Source organism: Elephas maximus, chromosome 17 (assembly GCF_024166365.1).
Source record: "Elephas maximus indicus isolate mEleMax1 chromosome 17, mEleMax1 primary haplotype, whole genome shotgun sequence".
Classification (NCBI taxonomy): domain Eukaryota; kingdom Metazoa; phylum Chordata; class Mammalia; order Proboscidea; family Elephantidae; genus Elephas; species Elephas maximus.
This window is the reverse complement of record NC_064835.1, coordinates 25,869,420-25,885,613: the sequence shown is the minus strand read 5'-3', so window position 1 is coordinate 25,885,613 and position 16,194 is coordinate 25,869,420. Positions and strand designations below refer to the sequence as shown.

At 38.8% G+C, this 16,194-nt stretch overlaps 1 protein-coding gene across 1 annotated transcript; it reads left to right on the top strand.

The window, feature by feature from the left end:
- The first annotated feature begins 7,966 nt into the window (after positions 1–7,966).
- On the top strand, positions 7,967–8,899 carry LOC126060742 (olfactory receptor 8B12). Its single transcript, XM_049856992.1, has one exon. It carries the CDS (start codon positions 7,967–7,969, stop codon positions 8,897–8,899), a length of 933 nt encoding a protein of 310 aa, XP_049712949.1.
- Positions 8,900–16,194: the final 7,295 nt, after the last annotated feature.

Sequence of the window (16,194 nt, the reverse complement as noted above, 5' to 3'; positions counted from 1 at the left end):
CGCTGCTTCTGAACTCTCTCTCCCTCCCCCTGCCACTAAGTCCAATTCCTCAACATTGCCTTTGATGTTCAGGGCTCCTAGACTGTCATACAAAATCGATTCACTTTTTTTTTCAGGTCTTTGTTGTGAGAGGGACCACTGGAAGCATCTGAATACTCCACCATCTTGGCCCTGCCTCACAGTTATTATGGCTTTGATGCTGAATTTTTTTTTTTTAAATCTTTAGCCTGTGAACAAATGTACATTTGACAATGTATGTATCAAAGACTTTTGAACTTGACCATGTGTGGTTTTTGTTAGGTGCTGTCACATCAGTTCTGACTCATAGCGACCCTATGTACTACCGAAGGAAACACTGCTGGATCCTGATCCATCCTCACAATTATTGTTATGCTTGAGCCCATTGTTGTACGCACTGTGTCAATCCATCTCTTTGAGGATCTTCCTCCTTTTCATTGACCTTCTACTTTACCAAGCAAGATGCCCTCCCAGGAGTGATCCCTCCTGATAATATGTCCAAAATGCTGGAGAAAAATTTTCAGAATTCTTGATTCAAGGGATTATCCTGGTAGTACTTCTTCTAAGACAGATTTGTTCGTTCTTCCAGGAGTCCATGGTATGTTTAATATACTTTGCCAACATCATCATTCAAAGGCATCAATTCTTCTTCATTTTTCCTTATTCATTGTCCAGTTTTGCATGCATATGAGGCAATTGAAAACACATGGCTTGGGTCAGGACCACCTTAGTCATCAAAGTGACATCTTTGCTTTTTAACACTTGAGAGAGGCCTTTTGCAGCAGATTTGCGCAATGCAATGCATCATTTGATTTCGTGACTGCTGCTTCCATGGGCGTTGATTGTGGATACAAGTAAACTGAAATCCTTGACAACTTTAATCTTTTCTCCATTTATCATCATGTTGCTTATTGGTGCAGTTGTGAGGATTTTTTGTTTTCTTTATGTTGAGGTATAATCCATACTGAAGGCTGTGGTGTTTGATCTTCATCAGTAAGTGCTTCAAGTTCTACTCACTTTCAGCAAGCAAGATTGTGTTGTCTGCATATCACAGGCTGTTAATTGGTCTTCCTTCAATCTTGGTGCTGTGTTCTTCTTCATATAGTTCAACATCTCAGATTATGTGTTCAGCATACAGATTCGTTAAGTATGGTGAAAGGATACATCCCTGACACGCACCATTCTTGACTTTAAACCACAAACTTTCCCCTTTTTCCGTTGGAACAACTTCCTCTTTGTCTAAGTACAGGTTCCTCATAAGCATGATATTAAGCCTGTTGGAATTCTCATTCTTTGCAATGTTACCCATAATTTGTGATGATCCACACAGTTGAATGCTTTTGCATAGTCAATAAAACAGAGGTAAACAACTTTCTTGTATTGTGTGCTTTAGCCAGGATCCATCTGCCATCAGAAATGATATCCCTCGTTCCACAGCCTCTTTTAAACCTGAGCTGAACATCTGGAATGTCCCTGTCAATATACTGATGGAGCTGCTTTTGAGTGATCTTCACCAAAATTTTATTTGTGTGTGATATTAATGATATTGTTTGATACTTTCCACATTTGGTTGGATCACCTTTCTTGGGAATAGGCATAAAAATCAATCTCTTCTGGCCAAAGGGCCAGGTAGCTGTCTTCCAAATTTCTTGTCTTGGATGAGTGAGCGTTTCCAGTGCTGCATCTGTTTGTTGAAGCATCTCAATTGTTATTCTGTTAATACCTGGAGCCTTGTTTTTTGCCAATGCCTTCAGTGCACCTTGGATTTTTCCTTCAGTACTATTGGTTCCTGGTCATATGCTACCTCCTGAAATGGTTGAATGTCGACCAATTCTTTTTGGTATAGTGACTCTGTGTACCCCTTCCATCTTATTTTAATGCTTTCTACGTTGCTTAATATTTTCCCCATAGAATCCTTCAGTATTGTAACTCGAGGCTTGAATATTTTCTTCAGTTTTTTTTGCTTTTGAAATGGTGAGCTTGTTCTTTCCTTTTGGTTTTCTACCTCTAGGTCTTTGCACATGTCATTATAATACTTTATTTGTCCTCTCAAGCTGCCCTTTGGCCCCTGCCTTACCTGTGCCTTTTTCTTGCTTTACTTTTTTTAGCCCTTACTCTAGTATTTTTCTTAAATTATTTGTTTCTTTTATTTATTATTTGTCTTCTCCCTACTAGAATAAAAGCTCAATAAAGACACAGAGTCTTGATTTGTATAGTGTCTGAAGCCACTAGAACAGTGCCTGGTGCATTATTTGTGAATTAATATTTGTTGATTGAAATCAATGAATGTCACTCTCTTGTCTAAGACTCTTAAATATTACCCATTGGCCTTTAAGTCTTGGCATTCCAAGTTCTCCTCAGTGTGGTCCTGGTATACTTTTCAAGACTAATCCTTTATCTCTTTTCAAGACTCATCCATGTTGTTACATAAATCAGGAGTTTGTTCTTTTTTATTGCTGGGTGGTATTCCATTGTGTGAATATGCCGGTTTATTTATCCATTCTCCTGTTGATGCTAATTTCCAATTTTAGGTTACAATGAATACTTTGCTATGAATTTTTATTTGTGAACCTTTCTGTGGACACGTGTTAGTTTTTGAGATTTATAAACACACAAGGACAGATGTGTGTTTAACTTTATTAGATACTGCCAGTTTTCCAACTAGTTTTACCATTTTACATTCCAACCAGCAGTATAAGAGAATTCCATATGTTCTACATTTTTTCAGTATTTGGTGTTGTCAGTCCTTTTAATTTTAGGTATTATGATGGGTGTATAATTATAACTTATTGTGGTTTTAATTTGCATTTGTTTATTAAGTGGTGCTTTTCAACAACTTTTTATGTACTTATTCACCATTCAGATACCCTCTGAAGTGTATTTTTAAATCTTTGGCACATGAAATTTGTTTTAGGCTGATAATTTATTAGTAGGAGTTCTTCATGTCTCCTAGATTTGAGTCCTTTGACAGATGCATGTATTGTGTTTTGTGAGTGTTTTCTTCTGTCTGTAGTTTGCCTTTTCACTTTCTTTATGGTGTGCTTCAAAGCATAGAATTTTCTAATCTTGACCAATTTCAACTTTTTTGTTTTCTTTTCTGCTTAGTGTCTTTTATGCTTAAGAAACCTTTCCTTCTCTAAGGTCTTGAAGTTACTCTTCTGTTTTCTTCTAGAAGCTTTTGTAAAAAAAAAAAAAAATCAATTTAAGCTATATATATGGGTCTATTTCTGAACACTTCACTCTGCTACATTAATTTAAGTGTCCATCCCTTTTCCCACTAGTACACTGCTTTAATTTCTGTAACTAGTACAGTAAGTCCTCTAATTTTCTTCTGTTGTTTGAAAGTTATTTTGTCTATCCTAGGTCCTTTGCATTTTCACATGAATTTTAGAAACATTTTGTCAATTTTGACCAAGAAGTAGGCTGATGTTTTCCTTGTGATCTAGTTGAACGCATAGATTAATTTAGGTTGTTGTGTGCTGTCAAGTTGATTCCGACGCATAGCAACCCTGTAGAACAGAGCAGAACTACCCTATCAGGTTTCCAAGGTTGTAGTCTTTAAGGACGTGGACTGCTACTTTTTTCTCTTGCTGAGCGACTGATGTGTTCCAATGCCGACCTATCAGTTAGCATCAGAGTATTTAACCACTGCACCACGAGGGCTCTTTATGAATTAAGGTAGACTTAATTTAAGAATTGTTTGATAATTTCCTCATTTGTTAGAATCACCTTTCTTTGGAATAGGCATAAACATGGCTCTCTTCCAGCTGGTTGGCCAGATATATGTCTTTCACATTTCTTGGCATAGACTAGTGAGCACCTCCATTGCTGCATCCCTTTGTTGAAACATCGCAGTTGGTATTCCATCAATTCCAGCAGCCTTGTTTCTTCGCCAATGCCTTCAGTGAAGCTTGGCCTTCCTCCTTTAGTACTGATCATACGCTGCCTCCTGAAATGGTTGAATGTCGACGAATTCTTTTTGGTACATTGACTCTATGTATTCCTTCCATCTGATTTGGATGGTTCCTGTGTTATTAATATTTTGCTGTGGAATCCTTCAACATTGCAACTCGAGACTTGAATTTTCCCTTCACTTCTTTCAGCTTGAGAAATGCTGAGGTGTTCTTCCTTTTTGGTTTTCTAACTTCAGGTCTTTGCACATGTCATTATAATACTTTACTTTGTCTTCCCCAGCCACCCTTTGAAATCTTCTGTTTAGCTGTTTGACTTCATCATTTTTTTTTCCATTTGCTGTACCTGCTGTACTTTCAAGAGCATGTTTCAGGGTCTCTTCTGACATCCATTTTGGTCTTTTCTTTCTTTCCTCACTTTTTAATGACGTTTTGCTTTCTTCATGTATGATGTCTAACCATTTTTTTATTTTATGCTGAATATCATAGATATGTTGTAGAGACTGTGGATTATGTTATCCTCCTCTGGAATGTTGAATTTTGTTCTGAGATGCAGTTAATTTGCTAGCAGCTCACCTTCATCCTGTTAAGCTTTGGGTTGAGTCTTTGTTATGATAGGTCTTTTCAGTTTTGCCCTTGTTCGAAGGGGTTAGTTTATACTTCTAGGTTATGGCTTTTCTGGGATTTCATATTTCTACCAAGCTTGTTCCTCAAAGTTTCTTCACTTTTTCTAAGTCAGAATCCCATCATCTCCCTAGTACTATGCAATGTCTCTGATCTCTGTTCAGTCATTAGCCCCCTAGTAGGTGTTTTCTGCTAGGCTTTGTGACATCTTGCCCTGAACATACAAACTTTAGGATCCAATGAGGAACCCAAAGGATTACATTATGCAGATGTTTGAAAGTCCTTTTCTGTGGCTTTTTCCCCTCAATACCTTGTCTCACAAATTCCAGGTGCCTTAATATCCCTGAACTCTGATATTTCTTTAATATAGTGACAGAGCCTGTGACCATTGTGGTTTTCTTTTTTGGCTCTGCTTCACTGTACCTGGTTTGGAAGTTGCCCCAGGGAGAAAGGTGGGTGAAATGTGGTAGTCACCTAAGTTTCTTGCCTTGTCTGAAGGAATGAAGCCCTGTGGTGTCAGCTTTCCAAAGCTTGAAAATAACTGTTTATATATATATATTTCCAAATATTATTGTTGTTTATGGCTAGAGGGCAAGTAATATAAAAGCTACTTCATGATACCTGGAATCAGGAGTCTGATCCTTTATTTTTTTATTACTTGTACCTAGTATTCCAGCCAATCTGATGGTCATATAAGCTCACGAACAGAGCTCTAGGTGTTATTGGTAACCTAGACACTGAAACTAGATCTGTGGCTTTTGGCAAGTCATTAAACTTCTTTGGACCTTACTCTCTTTTTGTAAGATGAGGAGAAATATTAGTCCTGTGGATCCATAAGTTTCTGGCATTGGGTTCCCTTGAGAAGTTTAAAAAAATATGGCTACAATATCCCTACTTCTGGAAGTTCTGATTCAGCAAGTCAGGGTGGAGCTCAGAATTTCTTTTTAACAAGCACCCTAGGTAATTGTTATGACTAGTCACATTTGGGGAAACACTGGATTAGATTGTTTCCTGGGTTTTTCAAGGGCTAAAATTTTATGAGTTTGTTTAGTGTCAGAGAAAATAAGCAAGTGTCTGAGAAATTGAGATATAGGATAGATAATTTTTGTCAAGGCAGAATTTGGGGGTGATAAATGGAAGACAGAGGGAGACAAAAGCAAACCAAAGAAGAAAAAATTTTTGTGTTACACTTTCTTGGGAATTTAATGTACTGGGATTCAACTTGTGAGCTTTGAGTACCTTAAAAGTCAGTTGAGAGAAGTGCTCAGGAAATGTGGGTGGGAGCAGGGGTTGTCGAGGGAAATTTTGACTAGTTAGCAATTTAGAGAAATGCTGGTCTTGGCAGAGGTTGAGACCTGTTGCCCAATGGGGATTCTTTGTTACCATCAAATTTATATTCCATGAGAAAATAGGGGGGAGGATTCAGAGAAGTCTCCTTTCTTGTTAGCTAGGTGTAGTGCAATTAATTCCTGGAATGAATGAGAGTATGAATAAATTATTGAATGTGCTCTTCTAAACTACCATTTCTGGTTCTAAACACTTCTTTTTATGCGAGTCAATGAGTCTATTTCGATTTCTGTGAAGACTTTCAGATCTACGAAGGCAAGGACCCTGTTTCAGTAGCTCTCATCAAGAGGTAGTTTAGTCTAGTGGTTAAGAATAAGGGACTTGAAGTCAGACAGGTGTAGGCATGAGTGTGGGCTCTGAAACATATTGTCTCTCTGAGTCAATGGGTATCACTATTGTGAGGAATGAACAAGATTACATTTGGATAGTTTTTTTGGATTGTGGTGCCAGGCATTAGTATAAGGGTTTTGTGTCTTGTACAGTGTTGTGCACTCAGCAAACGGTAATGATAATTATGTTTTTCACAATGATTTTTTTTCTTAATAGTGCTGAATAGATGTTACTTGAATGAAAGTGTTAAGTCCATAAAAGCCAAATCAAAAAATATCAAGGGTATAAACAAACATTTCTTTTTCCTTAGGGAAGGTAATCTCAGGTGATGATCCTTAGGGAGTCTCTGTTTTAATAATCAGTTTATCAGAATTTGTAATTCAAAATAAAACTTAAATCACCTGTTATCCACTGGTTAGGGAAAGATGCTCTCTTTTCCCTGCAGCCTAGAAAGAAGCCTTTGGGTAAAGAAGCAATTAGAAATTGTGTTCTTCAGTGCAGAGCTACAAAATAAATTATAGGTTCTTATCTTTGATCAGAACTGGGAAAAGAGTGTTCTGACCTCAAAGATGCCATCTATTCAATAGCCCCATTTCCCTTCCCAAAACAATTGTGGTTAAGAGTAGAGTATAGCGCTGTGGCTCTGAACTAAAGGAAGACGGGTGCCTGCCTGGCCTGATCTATCAGGTAACAGCACAAAGCATGGGAGTCAGGCTGTCTAAGTTCCCCTTCTGGCTGCAAACCAGTAGTTTTGTGACTTTGGGCTAGTTATATATCTCAGTGAAACTGGATTAATAATACTGTCACATAGCATTTAGTTCATAGCCTCTCATAGTAATTGCTAAATAAATGTTAGCTTTAAAAGATTATTATTAAAATGTACAGCCACTGGAGCTAAGAGCTCTTGAGAAAACAAAAGAGCACATTCAATAATTTATTCATAGTTAAATTCACTCCAGGAATTAATTGCACTACTCCTGGCTCTGACAAGAAAGGAGACTTCTCTAATTCTTCTCCCCTATATTCTAATGGAGCCCTGGTGGCATAGTGGTTAAGAGCATGGTAGGTCAAAAACAACAGCCACTCCTTAAAAACCCCATGGGGCAGTTCTACTCTGTAGTATACGGTTGCTATGAGTTGGAATCAACTCGACCGCAATGAGTTTTTGTTTTTTATACTCTCAAGGAGTGTAAATTTGATGGTAACTACAAATCTCTATTGGGCAACTGCTCTAAATCTCTCTCAAGACCAGCCTTTCTCCAAATTACTGACTAGTCATCTTCTTGCTGTGATCCAGAACCTGATGGAGAGGTGGAAGCTCTGATGAGAATTACAGTGACTTCTGCCTGTCAGGACTCTCTTCAGAGAAGAGGCCCAGATTTCAGCAACTGAAGCAGAGACACAAGATGGCAGGACACAGAAAAGGTACTGACTTAAAGATCTAAAGGTAATTCACCTTGTTTTTGTTACCTTTCTCCACAGCAGCAACAGGTCTCAACCTGGAGACAAAGTTTACCCTCATGTGTACTCTGGACAGTTCAAGTCACTTGGTGCTGTAAGGACAGATCCACAGCAAACAGTAAAGCCTTTTCTACCATAATTTAAGTCTCTCTCTGTGGATTTCATTCCCAAGAAGGTGTGGGTTTGGGGAGACACATGCTGTGATGTTAGCATTGTTATTTCTTTCCCTCTAAGTGGTTCCTTTCTGTTATCCCCACAGAGTGCCCAAGAGGACAATGGCAACCAAGAATTCTTCTGTGACAGAGTTTATCCTTGCAGGCTTAACAGACCAGCCAGGACTCCAGATCCCTCTCTTCTTCTCATTTCTCTGCTTCTATGTGATCACTGTCGTGGGGAATCTGGGCTTGATTACTCTGATTGGGCTGAACTCTCATCTGCAAAAACCCATGTACTTTTTTCTCTTTAACCTCTCTTTAATTGATTTCTGTTACTCCACTACCATCACCCCCAAAATGCTGATGAGTTTTGTCTCAAAGAGGAACATCATCTTGCACGTAGGATGTATGACTCAATTCTTTTTTCTGTGCTTCTTTGTTATCTCTGAGTGCTTCATTCTCTCAGCAATGGCATATGACCGCTATGTTGCCATCTGTAAACCATTGGTGTACACGGTCACCATGTCTCCGCAGGTCTGTTTTCTCCTTTTGTTAGGTGTCTATGTGATGGGTTTTTTGGGTGCTATGGCCCATACGGGAAGCATAATGAGTTTGACTTTCTGTGCTGACAACCTTGTCAATCATTTCATGTGTGACATCCTTCCTCTCCTTGAGCTCTCCTGCAACAGCAGCTATGTGAATGAGCTGGTGGTATTTATTGTTGTAGCCATTGGCATCGGAATGCCCATTGTCACCATCCTTATCTCTTATGCTCTAATACTCTCCAGCATTCTCCATATTAGCTCCACTGAGGGCAGGTCCAAAGTCTTTTGTACCTGTAGCTCCCACATAATTGTGGTTTCTCTTTTCTTTGGTTCTGGGGCTTTCATGTATCTCAAACCACCTTCCCTTTTGCCTCTTGACCAAGGGAAAGTGTCCTCCCTGTTCTATACCATTGTGGTGCCTATGTTAAACCCATTAATCTATAGCTTGAGGAATAAGGATGTCAAAGTTGCCCTGAGGAATACCTTGAGAAGAAAAACATTTTCTTGAGGAGGGAGAAATATTTGAAGAAGATCTAATACTTTGCTTTAGTGTGTGTGTGTGTTTTCACTGAGTTGTCCAAGCTCTAGTGTTTTCTCCCCTAATCAGAAAGAGAATTTTAAGTTTTTATTTTTGGATGAGGGTTTAACGCAGACCTTTTTTCCCTAATCCTCACCTCACCTTGACTATTCTGAGGTTCTTTACCTTATGCAGATTGTTTCTAAAATCAAAAGCTGTTTAATCTTGAATGGATCATATAAATCATTAAATCTAGCCTTCTCATTTAACAGACCATACATTGGAGACTCAGAAATATTGCATATGTTGCCCAAGGACACACAACTATTTGTTGCCATAACTGGCCCTGGACTCCAGGCTCTTGAATCCCAATCTATTTTATTTTATGCCATGTTTTCTTGTTCTATTGCCACCCTTACAGATTGTGTTTTAAAGGTATGATACCTTAACACTTTCATAATCTGATTTTGTTTACAGTAATGTCATTTAACTTCTCAAAAAGTAACTTTCGAACATTAATTTTTTTTCAGGAAGGTAGTAGGTGAAAATTTTTCCTAAGTTGATCTTGGCTGAATGACAAGAGAAGTGTGTGAAGATTGGGGTGTGTGGGAGGCTAGTATGTTAGGCTCCAGATAGCAGCAAGCATGGTCATTCCTGAGATTGTGTGTGGAAGGAACCCTAGGGACCCTGTCTAAGGTATTAGTAGTTTTTCAGGTTTAAGACTTCAAAAAATGATGAATGAAAAGTCACATATAGTTCAAGGCTAAAAGTCTGGTTTAGAGCTTTTTCTTAAGGGTTAGTTTGAGTGTTTGAGCTATGATTGAGAAATTTTGTGGCACAGGGTAATCAAGTAAGGGTCTGGAGGCTCTAAAGAGCAGTAAGTTATTTTGGGGATCTAGTTAGTTATTGGAGCCTCTTTGTGGTGCAAACAGTTAATACATTGGGCTGCTAGCTGAAAGGTTGTAAAGTTCCAGTGCATCCAGGGATGCCTGAAAAGAAAAACCTGGGATCTGCTTCCTAAAATTCAGTCATCTCAAGCCCTATGGAGCACAGTTCTACTCTGATACACATGGAGTCACCATGAGTTGGAATTGATGGCAACTGGTTTGGTTTCTTTAGTTATGAGGGCAGCACTAAGCAAGAGGTAGTTTCCATTGAATATTAAGGCACAAGAGATAGCTATGGGACAGTTCTACCATGTATTGTAGGATCCCTATGAGTCAGAATCAACTCAACGGCGCACAACAACAGATAGCAGTTCTCATATGGGTATATATGGGAGAGAAAGAATTAATCTCGGGACTGGTTTATAATTCCACGGCATTGTGTAAAGAGAAGTGCAGCTTTATATAATACATTAGAACACTTTGATCTAAATGATTCATTAGTGGTAAAGGTTTTTTGTTTTTTTAAATCCCTAATATATTAAGTGCTGGGGATATTCTTTAACTTAAGAGTTATTCCTTTGGAAAGTTATCTTCTTTTGGGAAAAATGGGAGGTTTGGATGAGTGTCCAGTTTTTTTTTTTTTTGGTATGACACAGGTCATAAGACTAAGAGTGTTGGGGTAAAGTTTGGCTTTAGTCATCACACAATGGTAAAAGGGAACTGATTTCTGAGACCTGTGGGGTGATTGTCAGGTGAGTAAGCTGAATAGGCCATATAAGGTAGGTAGTAAACTTTCTTGTGAATCCTGTAAGCTTTGCATTTTGACTCGGTGGGTTAGCACTTGTGTGCCTTTGGGCCAATACTTTATGTTTCTGAATATTAATTTCTGTATTTTTAAAAGTGAGAAAATACTTCTGACCTCGTGGGGTTTTTGAGAATATTGAGTGTGAGGTACTCAAAATCCTAGTTCTCTCCCTGCTGGAATTCCTTCATCTAGTCATCAGCACTTCCTCTAGCTTTTTCATGACTTTAAGCAAATTATTTTATGTTCCTGGGACTCTGCTTTCTGATGAGAAAAACAGGCTCTTGTCTAAGTTTATTTAAAAAATAATATATTTTGACAAATTCTTTTACATGTTAAAAAAATTAACAGTATACTTCAGGTTATGTAATGAAAACATGTCATCCTCCCATCTAGTCATTCCACTCCTAAATTCTCTTCCCTAGAAGGAACAGTTGTTGCCATTTCATATGAATCCTTGACAGATTGTATATGCATATTGAATAACATACGCCTCAATCTATACTTCATATATATGTGTCTAGTGCCCCTCTGGAAACCCTGGTTATATAGTGGTTAAATGCTACAGCCGCTAACCAAAAGGTCAGCAGTTGAAGTCCACCAGGCTCCTTGGAAACTCTATGGGGCATTTCTACTCTGTCCTATAGGTCACTATGAGTTGGAACTGACTCCACGGCAATGGTTTTGTTTTGTTTTTTGGTTTAGTGCTCTTCTTTTAAAGTTGTATAAAGGGCATTTAAGAATGATTCTTTTAGAAGAGGGTGGAACAGAGAACACTGCAGTGGTAAAAACAAGAGGATACAATCACAGAAGAGGAATAGAATAGAAGAAGGAGAGTGAAGCATCCTTGACCTTGGGTGCCTCGATATGTGGACAGAGGGTGACATTTTGGTCTCCTGATCTGTCCTCCCCTGATGGACATACCACCTCCACATCTGTTTGGTTCAGCCTACAGTGAAGTGAAAATCTTTGATAGCTGAAAGTATGAGGAAGACAAGAATTTTCAATCCAGCAAACACTTCTGCACATGTTTATTTTAACAAATGCTCTTTTCTTTTTCTGACTCTTGAAGGAACTCGTATTTATTGTTGCAAATTTGGAATGAGAAACACACATGAAAAAAGGAATACTATGCCTAAAGGTGGTAGTTTGTGTTTTTGGTCCCAATTTTTCATTCCTCTAGTAGTATTATGTATCCATACCCTTCTTATGGTCTTATGCCCCACCGATATTGAGCTCAGCAGTGTGACCCATTTGACCAATGAGACATTAGCAGATGTGATTTAAGCAGGGGCTTGGAATGTGTTTGCACAGTGAGGCTTGCCCTCTTGTGCTTCTGCCATTGCCTGGAGAAGAGCTTCTTTGTCATAACTGTTGTCCCTCCCAAATGATTCTCAAAACGAACTCATGTAGAGCAGATCCTGAAGTAGAACACTCACCCATGCTCAGAGAAGATGTGCTGCCACAATCAACTTGTAGACATATGAGGAACAAATACTCATTATTGTATGCTGATGAGATTTTGTGGATGTTATATAGCAATAGCTAACTGGTACACTCCACTATTCAGAGATTAGGAATGGAGCATCTCATCTGGAAATTTTCTTTCAGTGGGATCATACTCAATATACCATGTTATAAACGGTTGTTTAGCTTGCCATTATAATGTGAGCTCTATTTTTGTCAATAAATATATTTTGTATTATATTTTTTCATGGATTTTATCATGTAGATGAATTATATATTTTTTTAATTTTATTGTGTTTTAGGTGACAGTTTACAGCTCAAGTTAATTTCTCATTAAAAAATTTATACACATATTGTTTTGTGACATTGGTTGCAATCCCCACAAAGTGACAGCATGCTCCCCCTTCCCACCTTAGGTTCCTGGGTCCATTTTTCCAGTTCCTGTCCCTTCTTGCCTTCTCATCTTGCTTTTGGGCCAGGGTGGTCCATTTGATCTTGCATATTTGATGGACTTAAGAAGCACGTTGCTCATATGTTTTATTGTTTGCTTTTATAGGCCTGTCTAATCTTTATCTGAAAAGTGGGCTTCGGGAGTGGTTTTAGTTCTGGGTTAGCCAGTGGCCGGGAGCCATAGTCTTGGGGTTTCCTCCAGTCTCTGTCAGACCAGTAAGTCTTGTCTTTTTTCAAGAATTTTAACTTTGTTCTAAATTTTCTCCTGCTCTTTTTTTTCTCTCTGGAATTCTCTGTTGTGATCCCTGTCAGAGTGGTCCGTATTGGTAGCCAGGCGCCGTCTACTTCTTCTGGGCTAGGATGGTGGAGTCTCTGGTTCATGTAGTCCTTTGGGCATTCTTGTGTCTTTGGTTCTCATCATTCACCATTGCTCCACATGGGATGGAACCAATAATTATATCTTAGATGGCCACTTACAAGCTTTTAAGACCCCCAGGTACTACTCACCAAAGTAGGCATCCATCATATTTTTTCAAGTTTTCCCTCATTGTTAAACATTAAAATTGTGTCCACTTTCCAATGCTTTTTTAGTATTAATAATACTATGAGTATCACTTTATGTAGAACTTTTTGTCTCAATTTTTGTATTGCATTATTTCACTGGATAGATTCTTATTGTGTTTTCATTACTTTTCAATTCAAAATTTTTCCCAATTTTCTCTATGTTTTCTTCTTCTTTGAAGCATTTGTTATAGAGAAATGTGCTGTTTAATATTTAATCATTTTTCCCAGATATATTTTTCCTATCAATTTCTAATTTAATTTCATAGTGTTCAGAAAATATACTCTGTAAAATTTCAGTATTTTTGTATTTATTGAGGAGGGAAAAATAGATACCTAAAAGCCTTGTCTCAGGGTAAGCAGTCCCAGAGACGAGGTGAAATTGTGCATGGGAGTAGTCAAAGTGTGTTTCATGTGTGAACACAAACAGCTCAGTGACTTGTTTAAAGTAGTAACTCCTCCCTTGAAGAGAATCCAAAGAAGCTTCTTTCCTGGATTTCTGGTCAGATTCCTGATATATTCACCTGCAGAAGAAAAACTTCTTAAAAGTCATCATATGTTTGCAATGTTATGGATAGACAATGTTTGTTTCTTTCAATTGGAGAGAAACATCTGGTCATAGCCTTAATTAGACATGATGGCCTTTAGCTCATAATTGCTCTCAGGATAACCTAGAGAAAAATGAATAAGGTTTTTGTTTTTCCAGTATAATAGGGAAAAGAAGGAGATATGTTCAGGACCATCCCCTCATATGTAACCCATGACCCATGTCTCTTCATGTCCCTTTTCCTAACTGTGAAAGGTAAGGTTGTGTGTCAACTTGGCTGGGCTGTGATTCCTAGTGGTTTGGTCATTACGATGTAGTTTTTTAGTTCTGTAAAATAAATGTAGCTTTGCAGTTATATAATGATGTAGTCAACTCCATGATGAGATCTGCTATGAGCAGCCAATCGTTGAAAGAGACTTTGCTTGGGCATGTGGCCTGTATATAATGAACATTTTGTATATATATGAATGTTCAGCATGGCTCTCACTCTGGATCTTGCATCTGCTTGTCATCATCTGTCCTTAGGTTCTTGGAACTTGAGCTAGCAGATTACCTGCTGATCTTGGGATTGGTCACCCCTGCCGCCTGTGAGCCAGTGGCCTGCCATCTTAACTGTTGATATTGGGTTCATGAGCCCCCACAGCTATGTGAGTCATGACAAGCCACCAGCCCGGTGTCTGACCAACAGACTTGAAACTTACCAGCCTCTACAATCACGTGAGCATTTGCTTGAGATAAATGTCTCTCTCTCTCTCTCTATACGTACACACTTCACTGGTTTTGCATTACTAGGAATCCAATTTAAAATATTTGGTACTGAGAGTGGTTCTAGAGAAACAAAATTGACAGCATGAGTTCTCTAAACTGGTTTTCATGTCTGGTTCATATTAAAGATGTTGATGACTCTGCCTCCAGTAGTAAAGAGGGCACTGTTAATCAGTGCCATGACGTGGGAATAGAAATATGCAAAACATCATCACCAATAGGTCAGGCATTGGTGAAAGGAGAGTCTCTTGATGATCGCATGTTTGATACACTTCTACAATTTTGTCATTATGAGAAGTATAAGGAAGCTGGTTGGTTGATCTTTCTTTTGCTAGACAATCAGGTGTAAGAAAGAGGTGAACTCAGGTCTTCAGAGTCAGAGCTCAAATGCCACACAAATGACCTCAAAGTTGCTACTCTTGCCTTGAAAAAAAGTCTTATTTCTTGTAGTAACAGAGCTAATATTGCCAAAAACCAAACTGAGAGTCTTATCATAAGAGTGGCTGAAATACAATGGCAACTGAATTCCGAACCTCGAGTGATGGCTAACGTTAAAGTGAGAGCATTGATTAGGAGGAAATGAGATCCTGAAACTTGGGATGGGGATATATGGGTAAACAACCAGAAAGCTAGGGCCAGTGATACCCTAAATTCTGTTGAATCACTCTTGCCAACAGATCCAGACCTCTCACTCCCATCTAAAGAGATTATTCCATCTTTACCTGCTAAACTACCTTCCCCACTAAAACCATTAGCCCCTCCACTTGTATCTGATGAGATTAATCCAGCTGTGTGAAAGCCTTTGTCTGAGTCATCCCCTGAGGAGGAGCCTGAGTTATTGCCTGGGGCATTACTTGAGGCAGATGCCTTGCAAGACATTGTCGAATGTTCTCAGAACAAATCCCCACCACCCATTTTTGCTTCTAGACCTATAACTTAATGTACATATCAGTGGGCCCCAAAAGATGGAGTACAAATGGTGACCCAGGAGGAGGTACACTATCCTCCAAAAGAATTGCTTGAGTTTTCAAATATGTTCAAACAGAAACGTGTGGAATATGTGTGGGAATGGTTAATAAGGGCGTGGGATGAGAGTGCAAGGAACATAAAGTTGGATCAGTCTGATTTTACTGATATTGGGCGAATAAGCACAGGTTCTTCATTCAATAGTTTATTTGGTTGGTTTGCTGAAGTGTAGATTGTGCAGTGGCCTGCACTGAATCAAGTTGAAGTGCCAGACCTTCCTCGGTATGGTATAGAATACAGTATCCAAAGAAATTATGTAAATTGGCATGTTAGAGTGGATTTATCAGGTCAGTCACACAGACCCACACATGCAGTGCCCATGGGACACATCTTTTATCACAATGATGAGGAACAAATTTGTGAACGGAACCCCATCGTCCTTGAAGACTGCTGTGATTGCTGTTTTATGTAAGTTCAATTTGACAGTAGAAATTGCCCTAACTGAATTAAGACACCTAATGACAATGGGACTCATAGGACCCCATGATGGTAAAGGCCAAGTGGCAGCACTCATTTGACAAAGACAAAGTGGGCTGTAATCAGAATAGTCTGGCTCATATGGATTTACGGCATTTGCTACTTAGTCATGGTGTCCCTAGTAGCGAAAGAGATGGGAAATATTTACTTGAACTGTACAAGTGGAAGAATTCTAGGTCAAGTGAACTGTAGTCTAACTGGAATTGCGAGAATAGTCATGACCCCTCAGTCAATCCCAGGCATGAGCCAATTTACAAAACCACAACCCCTTTAATGAAGAGGAGGCCAGGTCCTCTTGAAGAAG

Excerpts from the sequence above, each read along its gene's own strand:
- LOC126060742 (XM_049856992.1), top strand. The coding sequence starts at position 7,967 with ATGGCAACCAAGAATTCTTCTGTGACAGAGTTTATCCTTGCAGGCTTA.